This window comes from Pholcus phalangioides, unplaced genomic scaffold, assembly GCF_987345545.1.
Source record: "Pholcus phalangioides strain wild (caught in Gottingen) unplaced genomic scaffold, Ppha-v1.0 ptg000022l_1, whole genome shotgun sequence".
In the NCBI taxonomy this organism is placed as follows: Eukaryota; Metazoa; Arthropoda; class Arachnida; order Araneae; family Pholcidae; genus Pholcus; species Pholcus phalangioides.
The window spans coordinates 29,113,758-29,126,494 of NW_028301615.1; the positions used below are offsets into that span (position 1 = coordinate 29,113,758).

Sequence of the window (12,737 nt, forward strand, 5' to 3'; positions counted from 1 at the left end):
TATTAATTTTGTGAAAAGTGAGTAATTTGTGGAGAGCGAAACAATCTAGTTTATTTGTCACAAAAGAAATGTCACATTTATGGTTTTGTTAGTTTGTATTTTATAAAGGGTCAGTTTTTTTCAGATCCAGAATTTTTGAAGGGCTGGGGAAAACTAACAAAAATCTCAGCTGGACAGACCCTGGACCTGTTTATGAATGCATAGCTGACAACTTTTGAAAATGGAAATTAGGGAGATTTTTGCACGGACCCGTATTTTATAGTAAAACCACACTCCCTAATAAATACAAAAGGGATTTTCCTAAATATAATAGGGATTTTACACACATGGAAGATAAACCCTTGGGAATAAAATCCCTATGCAAAAACAAGTGAAATTGGAGGCCAAAACTTCAATGGCAATCTACAAAATATATATGTGTATATTGTATAATAATATATATGTTATTCAATCAGAAACGATGTACACAAACATTCTGCGCGAATGACCCCAAAATCATCTGAATATGAAGGGGAAAAAAGCATCAATTTTTGAAGGACACAGACTTCTTGTGACACTCACTTGATGTTTATTTTTATTTCACATGGGTGATGATGAATTTCCACCATGACCGATGTTTATGACCTTAACACAACTTGTACAAAAAGAAAAAGTCAGCCTTTTTCCTGGAACGTTTGATGAAAGGAAATTCATCGGAATAAGTATCTTTAAAATTTCTTTTTAAATGAAGTATGGAATTTTTAGGGACGATTAGGGATTTTTTGGGATTTTCATAAAAATTCGGGAGATTTAAGAACTTTTCGAGAGGTCGAGAGATAAAACCAAAATTCTGGAGACTCCCGGAAAATTCGGGAGACTTGGCAGCTATGTGAATGTATCATTCAACTACGAGATTCAACAGTGTCATAAAAAAAAATTACATCACAGACAATTTGTGTTGAGACCGTTTTTACTTCTGGAATAGATTTGCAAAACCATACATATCCGAAAAAGCACTGTAAGTGAAAATACTCACTTTCATGAATGAAATGAAAATAAAGACCTTATCTTATTTCTTTGTTCCATGTCAGGGATACGAAGATAATAACCAAATCCCTAGCAAAGAAAAATCTGTTGATGTATGTAAAATGCTAAGACAGTCGAGTACCTGCGCAACCTATCGAAATAACCTGCTGCTTGTAACTGAAATTGTAAAAACAACATCCTTTTGGGCTGAATATATGTGTTTTGAAATGTTTCAATTACATTAAAATTTCAAGAGATTACAACCATATAATGAATAAAATTGGCGAAGGAAATAGCAATATGGCATTCAAGTTTTTAAAAATTCACAGAAATCATGTACTTATTTCTTATTACTAAACAATTTTGAAAAAATGAATTGAAATCAACAAGGACCAGTCAAAAAATTATGAGAACAAATAATGTAGTTTGTGAATCATTAAGTCAAATCAAAATCGGAAAACTTGTATTACTTGGTAAGCCTATCTCTAGTCTGAATTCTTCCACTATCAATTTTAGAATCTGTATGGGGCATAAATGTATGTCTCTGTGGGAGTAAAAGGATAAAGGAAGGCCCTCCTCTCCCAGACTATCATATAAGGTCAAGGTTCAGATAGTTATAGTATTTTTTAAATGGTTATTGCAGTTTAGGTTCAGAGCATGCCTGCAATTCTTAGAAGATGTATGGGAAAAAGTCTTTTGACGTCACTTAAAACACCTCAGCCTTCTTCAGAACCTTGTTGATGAGCAAAACTGTTGGCTCCAGCAACTGCAATTTAATTTTAAGAATAAAAAAAATTAATTAAGCAAAGTTGGGGCAGTATGTTGGGTGCAGTTTACAATTTGATATTTTAGGGTCCCAAATATTGGGCAACACTGAGGACAACTTAAAGGAGAACAATGATTTCCCACATCACTGATGATTCTTCAGAATGCAGAGGTGACTTGGTAAGGGTTGTTAAAAGACAAAAAACTGCTTTTCAAGAACGGCAAAAAAACCAAGTTTTTCAAAACAGACTATACCAAGCTCCACTTTAATGGTGGTTTTTTGAGTACTAAAACCATGCCAATTCTTTTTAGGGCCCCCCTCATGTAAGGTTTCTTAATCCTAGTGAACTCTGATTTAAATACCCTATGAATAATACCGCACTCTGCTCTGATTTTACCCAATCATTCCGTATGATATATAAAGTTCACGTCTTTTCGTACCTGGGACTTTAACTCTGTTGACGTTCATGTCACGCTGCGTGTATAAAGTTGTATACCTTCATGTAACTTCTGAGAGAGCTAACATGAAAGAACGTGAGCATAATGTGATACGAGTTGATTTAGTTAAGACACATAGACATTATCAACTATTAAAATCAACATATTACTGAAAAAAATTTATCAGCATTATTTTTAAGGTTCTATTTAAAAAAAATTTCAATATTTTGGGCAATAACTTAGAATGTACGTAACACATGAGGTACCAATGATGGATGCGGCTTAATCAGAAAAGTAATTATTTTAAATGCACTCCTGACCATTTTGTACAAAGTGGTTCATTTACTAAATTCAAAGGTGTGCACTTCTTTTCCTTTGAAATCACACCCCAAAACCTGTTTATTTGTATAAATGTTGGAATGTGCACAAATATAACTACCGAGTAACAAAGTGTGCATTCGATTTTCAGGGAAGTATTTGATTCAAATAATAAGAGTAATTTTCTTCTCTCTGGAAGTCATAAAGCTGGAAGTTTATGAAATTCAATCACAATTGGATTAAAGACATTTGTTATTGAAGCAACAGAATTTTTAACGAAAACATACTTATAAACACAGTAAAAACTCATTTATCAGGCATAATTGGGACAAGTATGAATTGGAAAATCAAATATGCATTGGCTTTACCAAATTTAGATATAAAACAAGTTAATCTATTAAAGGGGGGGGGGGGAGGAATACATATTCTTTTACATTGATTGACCACTACAACCATTTCATTTAGGCAGATGAAGTTTAAAACAAACGATGGCAGGGTTCAAAAACTAATTACATTCTATGCCAGTGTATCATTACTACATATGTTAATAATAAATAGGCACTACTCTAACGATATAGATACGCCTAAAAATAAAAATTTCTACAGAAACTGTCTGTAGTATTTTGAGTAAATAAATATCAAATTAAAATTTATATCATAAACAATATAAATATATGTGTATATATATAGATACTTTCAACAAAATAAAATCAACAGATAAAATGATAAAAATTTGAAGGGGGGGAAAAACAAGAATAACAATAAAGCCACCTTCTTACGTGACTCAAAATGCAACACGTTCTGCGCATTCACATGAACATAAAAAGAGATAATGCGTGGAAGAGGTTTTTCAAATCATGAAAATTTTGCGCAGCAGTTGTGGTCGCTGCTGTCTTTTGAATCTAAATAGGCAGGAATCGAATCTAGAGGGGATCTACCACCGTAGCGCTGGCCGTTTTGTTTAGCTTCGTGTGTCAGTTTAACTGCGATTTCTGTGAAAAGTTTCTCCACATTGTCTGCTTCTTTAGCGGATGTTTCTAAGAAAAACATATCATTGAGACGAGCGAATTCTTCCCCAGATTCACTTGTGACCTCCCTGTCTTCTCTATCGATCTTGTTGCCTGGAAAATTGACAAAAAATGAATACAGAAAAGAAATGTCACAGGAAAATCAAGCAAGTAAAAACAAAATGGTTATAAAGGAATGAACAAAATACTCTCGATACCAGTTAGCTAATTCCACAATACAACCAGTTTGGTTGAAGTTGTTTTTTTCAAATACTCACTTAGACAATACAGATTACTAAAATAATATGTATATAAAATATTTCAGTGATTTCCAGTGTATGGTTTGATATCCATACATCCTATAGAATCATGTTGCATACCAAGTGACTTATGCACATACTTATACATGCTTTGTTCTGAAAGGATTATAAAAATTGAAAAATATGTTGCACATTATTAGAGAAACAATGTTGAACTTTAAGAATGAAAATTATCCAAGAATTAAATGAAACACATTGAAGTGTATTTGGATGTGAAAGGACACCGGATTTATAGCACATCTGTTGCTGCATTTGAGTGTTTAGTAAAGATATACATTTATAACTGTATAAGCAGACATGCCAACATTGGCTTAAAGCTTGTCAGTAGTGATGAATGTCCAGCTTTGCCATGAGCGGGACAGGGTACCCCCCCCCCCTAAGACGACATAATCATATAGTACAATAAAAAAAAGTTACTCAAAATTTTAATTTTTTTAAATTTTTAATTGGAAGTTCATTAAATGCAGCACCTCATTGGCACTGAAACCTAGAAAGCTTGGGCCGCATGAGCCCATTCCCTCCCGAAGAAACTTGATTGAGACTGCCGAGTCCCTTAATAAAATTCATGAATATTCAATGCAATTCCAGCCTGAAAACGCCCTTGTGGGCAGTATATATATGAACGTCTAGCAACCCTAGACACCCCTTTTCCGATCTTCGTATCAGAGCTCCTCCAGCACCTACGATAAAACATTCTTTCCAACACAAGTTTTGCAAGCTCGGCCATGTCAGCTCCGAGTTTTTGTCTTCTCTATAAACTCTCTCACATGTGTATACGAATTGATCATTATGGTAAAGATTGAGATACAATTAAAAAATAATAATAAGTAAAACACAGCAAGAAATTCAAAGAAACGATTTTTTTTAAAACCAATTTCCGTATTATTAAGAGTGTCTCCCATAGCTCCATAGTTTATTGCGGCTGTCCATAGAAACTACAGACAATCCGTAGCAGTTGGCCACTCTGTATAAGCCATTATCTCAGGAACAGGAAATATGTTCCTGCCTTTTATAGTCAGTCTTTATTTTTTTTTATAGAATTCTTTTCTTATCAATGTGTGTGTTGGATGATATACAGTTAAACTTGATTAATGTGAGCATGGTTTATGATCATAAGCATGATCACAGCTGAGTTACAAGCATGGCCATCTTAAGAGCATCATGGGGGCCTCTCCAGGCCAAGTGATTTTTCTGAGGCTCTACCAGGGAAATTCTGGAAAATTTCAACCAGATCTCATTTTTGCCCCTCTTATCTTGAGGCCCGGGTTGGCCCACGCCTTAAGACGTCACTGGATATAAATATGTCAAACTATTTTGATTTGCTATTTAAAAGACAAAATTTTCATACTTTTTACAAGAATGCAAGTAAAAAGTTCAGTTAGTATGTACAATATATTATTTATTTACTTTTGGCTTTGCATGAGCGCATTTCCTCTGCAAAATCTAAAATGCGCCCTAAGAGCACTTCAAAACCAGTTTTTTTTTTTTCAAAAAGCTTCCTAATGCTAGTATGTAATAATTGCACTGTACTAATGTTTTCAAAAAGTTGGTTGATGACTGCTAATAAGCCCCCCCCCCAGGCTTTTGAAACTGTATAACAGGCAAGAAATATTAGATATCATTAATAAATGTTTACTTAACATGGAAGTTTGTTGTTCCTCTCATATTTTCAAGGATAAAACAGCTTTTTTTCTTAGAAAGGGGAATATTTTTATCCTCCCTTCACTCAGTGTACAGCCAAGAGTTTCTTTCGACATGCACAATTTGAATAAAAATACAGTTGACATATTGATACATTGAATTCTGACTCAATGAATTCCTTGATTTAATCAATTTTTTTCCTGAAATTCTGATGATAATGGAGGTTAAACCCCTACTTCACAAAAAAAAAACCCTTGATATAATGAATTTTTTTCAACCATCCTTATTTTTTTATTTATTTCTTGTCACCAAAAACTACAATCTGAAGATCTGATTTACCAGGATTTGACCCTCAGCTCTTCTTTAGAAACAAAAAAAATGGGGACAATAAAGCCAATAAGAGTGTGCATGGGAAGGTTTCGGGAGCCAATCACTGTACATCAATACCATAAAACATTGTGCTGTCTGCTTATTTAGATTTCCGTAAGGTAATAAAGTTACGCCACTTCGAGTTTGTGTGCTGTCTGGACAAGTAAAGAATGATGGGTCATCAGAAGAGGAAGTGTTTTTCGATTAGTGAAAAAATGGCAAACTCGATATAATTCGATAAAAATATTAGACATACCAAACAAACTTCTATCAAGCAATTTTTTTGTGCACCCTGACTTAAGTTTATATCATTTTTTTCAAACTGTTGTGAGAAATAACATCTCATAAGAGGGCAGAGCCCAGGCCTTGTTTGGTCTGACAGGTTAGCCCATGCATTAAAACAGCCTTGCATGAAAGGCGTTTCCGAAAAAAAGTATTAATCCACACAACATGACAAATACATCAGCTAATCACCCTGTGAACCATGCTACCTTGAATATACAGCCAGAAGACAAATATTGTGCACCCATGCCTTCTTGCCCATGCAGTAGCCATAGACATGAAAGAAAAACATTGATGCTGTCCCTTATGCGTCAGCCGAAAAAATGTAAGAAGGAAAAGATTTCAGAGGTTTCGATTTATTTTTCATTGTTACTTTTATATCATAGAAATATACTGCTGTACTCACCAACTAGAGCTCTGAGAACCTTTGGGTTGGCATACTGTTCAATCTCTCTTATCCAAATTGGTAAACACTCAAATGTTGAGTGAGTGCTAATATCGTAAACCAAAACAAGAGCATGAGCACTTCTGTAGTAGCTTTGTGTTATTGACCTGAACCTTTCTTGGCCAGCTGTATCCCATATTTGAAGCTGAAAAATTAAGTCGGATAACTGACATTAGATCCTGAAGATAAATCTGCTATAAAGTTAATTAATGAGGCACTGAGAATTAGAAAAAAAAGTTCATGCATGCGTTTTTCACTGTGGAGGCAGAGATAGACTTGAAGTTGCGGGGCAGGCGGGCAGGAGTACACGTTGATGATGATGATGATATCAATACAAAAATATCAGATTACTTCCACACATCTTTGATGTTGGAAGAGAATTGCCCCCCCCCCATATCTCCACCCTGTGTGGGTGTTGTCCATCTATGTTTCCCTGTTTGTGTGTAACAGATAACTGACAACATGACAGCATTGTAATATTAAATTTGTTGATTAATACCAGGGGGCAGGTCCAAGGCATGTGGAACACACTGCAGAGAGTAAAATTCTACAAGGGACGCAAAAATGACACAAATTAAAAAAAAAGTGAAATCAAAAATTGCAAAAATTTGACATCCAAGATTTTAAATACGACCAAGGGATGGCTTTGACAGATATTTCCCCACAGCTCTAGATGAAATGGAATGAATAGATGTAACAACGTAATGAGACCAGCAAACATTTCTTTCTGAGAATTTGTCTCTCAGTATCTGTATAGGTGCCACTGTGGTGGTCAAATGGCCATTCATAGTGACGGACTCACATCGCAAGGATTCCGGTTCGAACCCCACTGCCCCCGCAGTGGTGGTCTGCTAAAGTTGGTTTTATGTGGTTCCCAATTTCGAGGCGCAAATGTGCGCCAATTTCCCCACTGAAAAATCTTGCCACAGAGGGCAACAGGCCTACAATGGTACAAATATTCAATCATTACGCTTCACTTCTGACATATACAGTAGATGGCAGTACTGAAAAATCAGACAACATTGTGTATATGCACTCAGACTGTTAGGTGGGTTGTATACACTCACAGCACAACTCACTTGGTAGTAAATTGCCCATGGCAATAGACCAGAGTTGTGCTTGGTTTGAAAGAAAGAAAACAAGCTTTAATAGGTACAAACTTCCTTTCCCTGGTGTGTTGTTTGTTGAGTAAAATCAGCTCTCTAAAGGCACAATCCGGGGCTTATTGTTGCAATTAAGTGGGCAACAATGTGTCTACTCAGCATACAATAAGGAAATGGAAGTCTGTGTGTCTCCGTAGTCAAAGAAACTTTGCTTTTTCAATTCATCTCGTGTTAATATTCAGAAATAATCTTTTTTCGAAGTCTTCCGGGCAAAAAAAAAAAAAAGTAATCTCTCCCAACCTTCTATTCCCACACACCTTCTCTCAACCAAGTATATAAACTAAAAATGTGGATAACAATACCTGAATGATGACATTATCTGTGATTCCAATAAGTGGCAACACGTCATTCATATTTTTGGTCTTCTAACATCCACTATATTCAAGCTTATGTAACAAACGAAAATAATTAATTGAAATCATTCTTATTATTCATCTGTAACTTCTCTCCAGTATGAATCTAAAGCTGAGCTCACACTACTCATGTTCCTCTACGAATTCTGCTTTCTCTTCTTTCTTTCAAACCAAGCACAACTACATTCCTACGGCCAAATTTACTACCTAGTGAGCTGTGCTGGAAGTATGTGAGTGTGTGTGTGCCTAACAGTCTGAGTGTGTATCTGGTGTTGTGTCTGATTTTTCAGTGCTGTCATCTGTATTTCAGGTGTGAAGTGCAATGATTGTATCACTGTAGGCCTATTGCTCTCTGTGGCAAGACTTTTTTTAATGAGATCGGCTCAGATTCAAGCCTCAAATTGGGAACCACAGAAAACCAATTCCAGCCAACCAAAATGTCATTCTCTCCTCCCGGAATCAAACCCAGTAAATCATGGAACACTACCGATTTTTCTTTTCATCCTCTAATGCCCAAACTATATAATTACAAATATAGCATCAGAGTTATCTGACATTCATGATTTGGCAGGCATGGAACAGGTCACATCAAATGGATCTGCTAGAACAAGGCCATAGCGAGGTGGGAGACATGGGGCATCTGGATCCCCCGAAATGTGAGAAAATGACCGAAAAAAGGGGAAAAGAACTCACTACCCATGCTCCAGTTTCTCTAGGAATCCTGCTTTCTATTGTTAAAATCTATTGTTCTATCACTTTGGTCCCCTCCCGAAATGAAAGTGGACTCCCCCAAACGAAAGTTCTAGCTAAGGGTCTGCGAGGAGCCACCAAAAAGTTCACATTGCATAAGAGTTCACATCGCTTAGAGCAAATCACTTTCACAGGCAATATTCAGCAAAGTGTAGTGTGCACCCAGTTTAATATTTCAGAGCCACTTGCCCCCTCCCCGCGATATGAAGTTCTAAAAATTTTGGAGAAGAAAATTTCTTTTTTGTCTGTCAGCACAAAATAGGTAAAAATAAAAAAATAGATGATTAGCAACGTACTTTTACTTTGTCTCCATCAACTTCAACTGTTTTGATGAGAAAATCAACTCCAATGGTTGCCCCTTGACCAGGAGGAAACAGACCCTGGGAAAACAAAAAATAACAATAAAAAAATATAAACTGTTCACAACATTAGCCAACCATATGTTGATATAGGCTAATGAATAATACAAATACAGTGAAATCTATATATAACAATATGTCTATAACGATAAACCTGCTCATAACGATATTCTCTTTGGTTTGATCCCGGCAGAATTCCTATTCAATAGAAAATAACACAAATACTGAAACTGTTTACAACGCTAACCTGCCTATAGCAATATTTTTTCTAGGTTCCTAGAGAATTGTTACAGACAGGTTTAACGCTACAATCATACTCGATACGAGAAATTCCTCTACAATGATATCTTCAAGTCCAATTTAGAAATGTCTATACTCAAAATTTAAACTGCTGCCTGTCGATATAATGATAATCCCTCTACAACAGTATTTTTTCTTGGTGCGCGGAGTATCGTTATATTGATATTTCACTGAACAAAAAGAAAAACTTCCACATACAATCTGAGAACTAATCAACAGCAATGTTGAATGTTGCAAAGAGGTTTGCAATCAAGTATACATACATAGATCTAGCTATCAAAGTGCCGTCAAAATTAAAATTGAGAATCTCTTAGCGTTTATTGACAAAACAGGCTTTTGATAGATCCCGATGAAATGTCTGCAACGCCATAAAATCAGCGGCTTTGGCCACTGATGTAGGCTATTACGTAATGTGGAAAACTACATTAAATCTTTGATATATCTACATATTTTAGCATTCAAGATGAAGATTTCATAAATCTTGAACATTTATGTGCACTTTTTTGTATTTTCTTTCCTTATGATACGAATGGTTGTTAAATTGAGAACATAAACACTACTATACTATGATCATCTTAGCTGTTTGATAGGATCACTGTTGTGACGGTTCATACGAAATTCGGTTAGTGCGATCATTCGGTTAGTACAATTCTGTCAAGTGGAATGAAATCGATAGAAATGATACCTGCGTAAACCTTCGGACTAAGCACGTTTTTCCAACGCCAGCGTTTCCGACAAGAACGATCTTGAAAAGGAACTTGTAGTCTTCCATTTATGAACTGATCCTTGAATTGATAAAAAAAAAAAAATAGAAAATAATTAAAAACTGGGATGACATATATAGACCTCTTAAAATACAATCAAATACACGAGCATATGTAAACGTGTAAACAGTAAGTGTACCAGAGCATTTTTCTACAAATACGAGAATCCTAGACACGCGCAGCTGCTGCTGTTTTCGAAAGAAATACACGTGCTATCACTGATATTGGTGCCGATGAAGCATTTTTTACGTGTCTTCACGAGTACAAGAGACACATAAACACCGTAAATAAACATTGCATTTTTTAAAAAGGTCAGTTCAAGTTTTGATTGCTTGGAGGAGCCAAAAGAAGAATACCGGGATGGAAGCGTCAGGCCTTGACAAATTCTCCAATCAAAATAGAATTCTTATTTTGAAACTCCAATTTCAATATGCAAGCATTTATGTGATTCCTTAAAAAAAGGATCCAGTGAATCAACTGTCGGTGCATGCCGGAAAGTGCTGTGTGTGTATTTATGCGTATTTCTAACTCATTTATGATGATTAAGTTCTGAATGTTTCATGTTTTAGAAGTGCTGCCATCTGTCTTCGGCACTGGAAGTGAAAGAGGTAAATTCTTGAATCCTCGTGATGATTCTTGAAGTCTAACGTTAGAGGACGTATAGCTTCTATAAGATTCTAACACATTTTGTAAGCACTTGTTCAGTTTCTTGCAAAGTAAAAAAACAACGAGAGCTAATGATTTTATTGCCAAAACTCACGCACCCCCCCCCCATCCCGATACCTTTTCAAGGAACCCTGGTTAAGAACCCCTGAATTGCAGTGTATAAATAAACAATTAACGTTTTATGTAAAATATACCCCAGATTTGATCTGCGCATTTTCTTTACCGAGTTTGAGTCATAATTTAATTTGCCAAATATAATTATATTTGACGAACGACGTCACTCTTCCTTGTTAATACGACAGATACAGGAACTGGATTCATTCAGCATATACATACGCTCCAACGAGAGAAAATGTGTATATAGGGGTTCTAGTGCAGGCTAAGACGACTTGATAAGGACCTTATTATAGTGGCTATAGTGCAGGCGTCCTCTTTTCTCAGTTTTCGAACCTGGTAACCCTAGTCGAAAGAGAAATCTTGCCATTTCGTTTCTATTCATATTCAAATATGTCTTTTGGCGTGTCTTTTTCCATATATGTCTTAGAAATGGAGATGGTAATTTCGTTATTTCTCTGGCGATGGAAACTAACTATTTTGCCGAAATGATCGCTCTTTCGTTGGTCCTACCATGTATTGTTTCATTGTAACAAATCATGGTGTGTGAGAGTGTCTTGTACCGCAGGTAGAACCGATCGACTGTCTGATTAAATCTTTGTTTTTCCATCTCAGTTTTTTTTTCTTTGATAGCTTCAGAAAGGGTTAATGGCTTCGGCTTGGAAAATGTAATTTCCAGTTTGCAGCATTGTAGACCATGTAGTATCTCTCATTCTCCAATGTATACAGCATATGCTAACCCTGTACCACTTGCTCACATTCTCCAATGTATATTGCATTTGCTGATCCTGTACCACTTGGACTTTTTGACAGAAACCTATTGCAATGACTGAGCGTTGTCATGTTAAATTGGGCGTTTTGCCCCCTCTATAGTTCGTTTCAGGTTAACTTTGCAGTGGAGAGAAAGGTAGAGAGTGTACTCCTCCGCTGCAAAATAAAGTTCCCATAAATCGGAGCTTTACGATGATCATTTATACAGAATATTTCAATTTTTTTTAATGATTTTGTGAAAAAAAAAGGAAAAATATCATTTTGAACCAATGTTTCTTCGTTTGAAATTTTTAAATTAGAAAAAAATATTGGTTACCATTATCCAAAAATCTATAGCAACCACAACGACATTTTCGCGGTATCCTAGAAATCGTCCATACCTTACCGAGGCCGCGCATCGATACATTGGTTAAGAGGCTTTTGTTGCCATAGCAACGAGTGATGAGGTTCCCTCGTAGCTTCCTCTTCACTGCAAAGTTAACCTGAAACGGACTATAGTTTCGGCCCTGAGCTGAACGATATCCTGCCGGCCGGCTGCCACAGAGGACGTTCGTTGAAACGGAAGATTTAACCACCAACGTGCTTATTATTCCCACTCCCTCATTTTTCAACTCTTACATCGGCAGTGCCGAGATATCTCATCTAATATGATGCTCTTTATTTCGGCAGTCACAAAATATCTCGGCTCCTTGACACCCTTTCATTTTGGAAATGACGAGCCCAACTGCTGGATTGAAAGGTTTTTTTTCACATTCAAACGTGTTTTCCATCCCCTTCAAACCTGTCGATCAACTGTCAGTAGATGGAGTTGGCTTTTGTTCAAAATTTTATAACGGGGGAGGGGGAAGAATTTTTTAGTACATAGGAGGAAACGTGAAATTACATCAAAAAGAAGAGAACGTGTTCT

General features: G+C 36.1%; 1 protein-coding gene across 1 annotated transcript; it reads right to left on the minus strand.

Moving 5' to 3' along the window:
* Nucleotides 1–788: 788 nt before the first annotated feature.
* Rab30 (RAS oncogene family member Rab30) lies at nucleotides 789–10,590 on the minus strand. Its single transcript, XM_089249619.1, has 5 exons — nucleotides 10,419–10,590; nucleotides 10,201–10,300; nucleotides 9,153–9,236; nucleotides 6,552–6,735; nucleotides 789–3,647 (listed from the first exon to the last, which is right to left on the minus strand). The coding sequence occupies exons 2-5, from the start codon at nucleotides 10,285–10,287 to the stop codon at nucleotides 3,382–3,384; spliced, it is 621 nt and encodes a 206-aa protein (XP_089105745.1). The 5' UTR covers nucleotides 10,288–10,300; nucleotides 10,419–10,590; the 3' UTR covers nucleotides 789–3,381.
* Nucleotides 10,591–12,737: the final 2,147 nt, after the last annotated feature.

What these genes read in the sequence shown, in the direction of transcription:
- Rab30 (XM_089249619.1), bottom strand. Translation starts at nt 10,287, where the DNA reads ATGGAAGACTACAAGTTCCTTTTCAAGATCGTTCTTGTCGGAAACGCT. An exon ending in TTGATGGAGACAAAGTAAAA is followed by an intron (nt 6,736 to 9,152) that starts GTACGTTGCTAA and finishes TTAATTTTTCAG; the next exon opens with CTTCAAATATGGGATACAGC. An exon ending in GGTTCTCAGAGCTCTAGTTG is followed by an intron (nt 3,648 to 6,551) that starts GTGAGTACAGCA and finishes TCAATTTTCCAG; the next exon opens with GCAACAAGATCGATAGAGAA.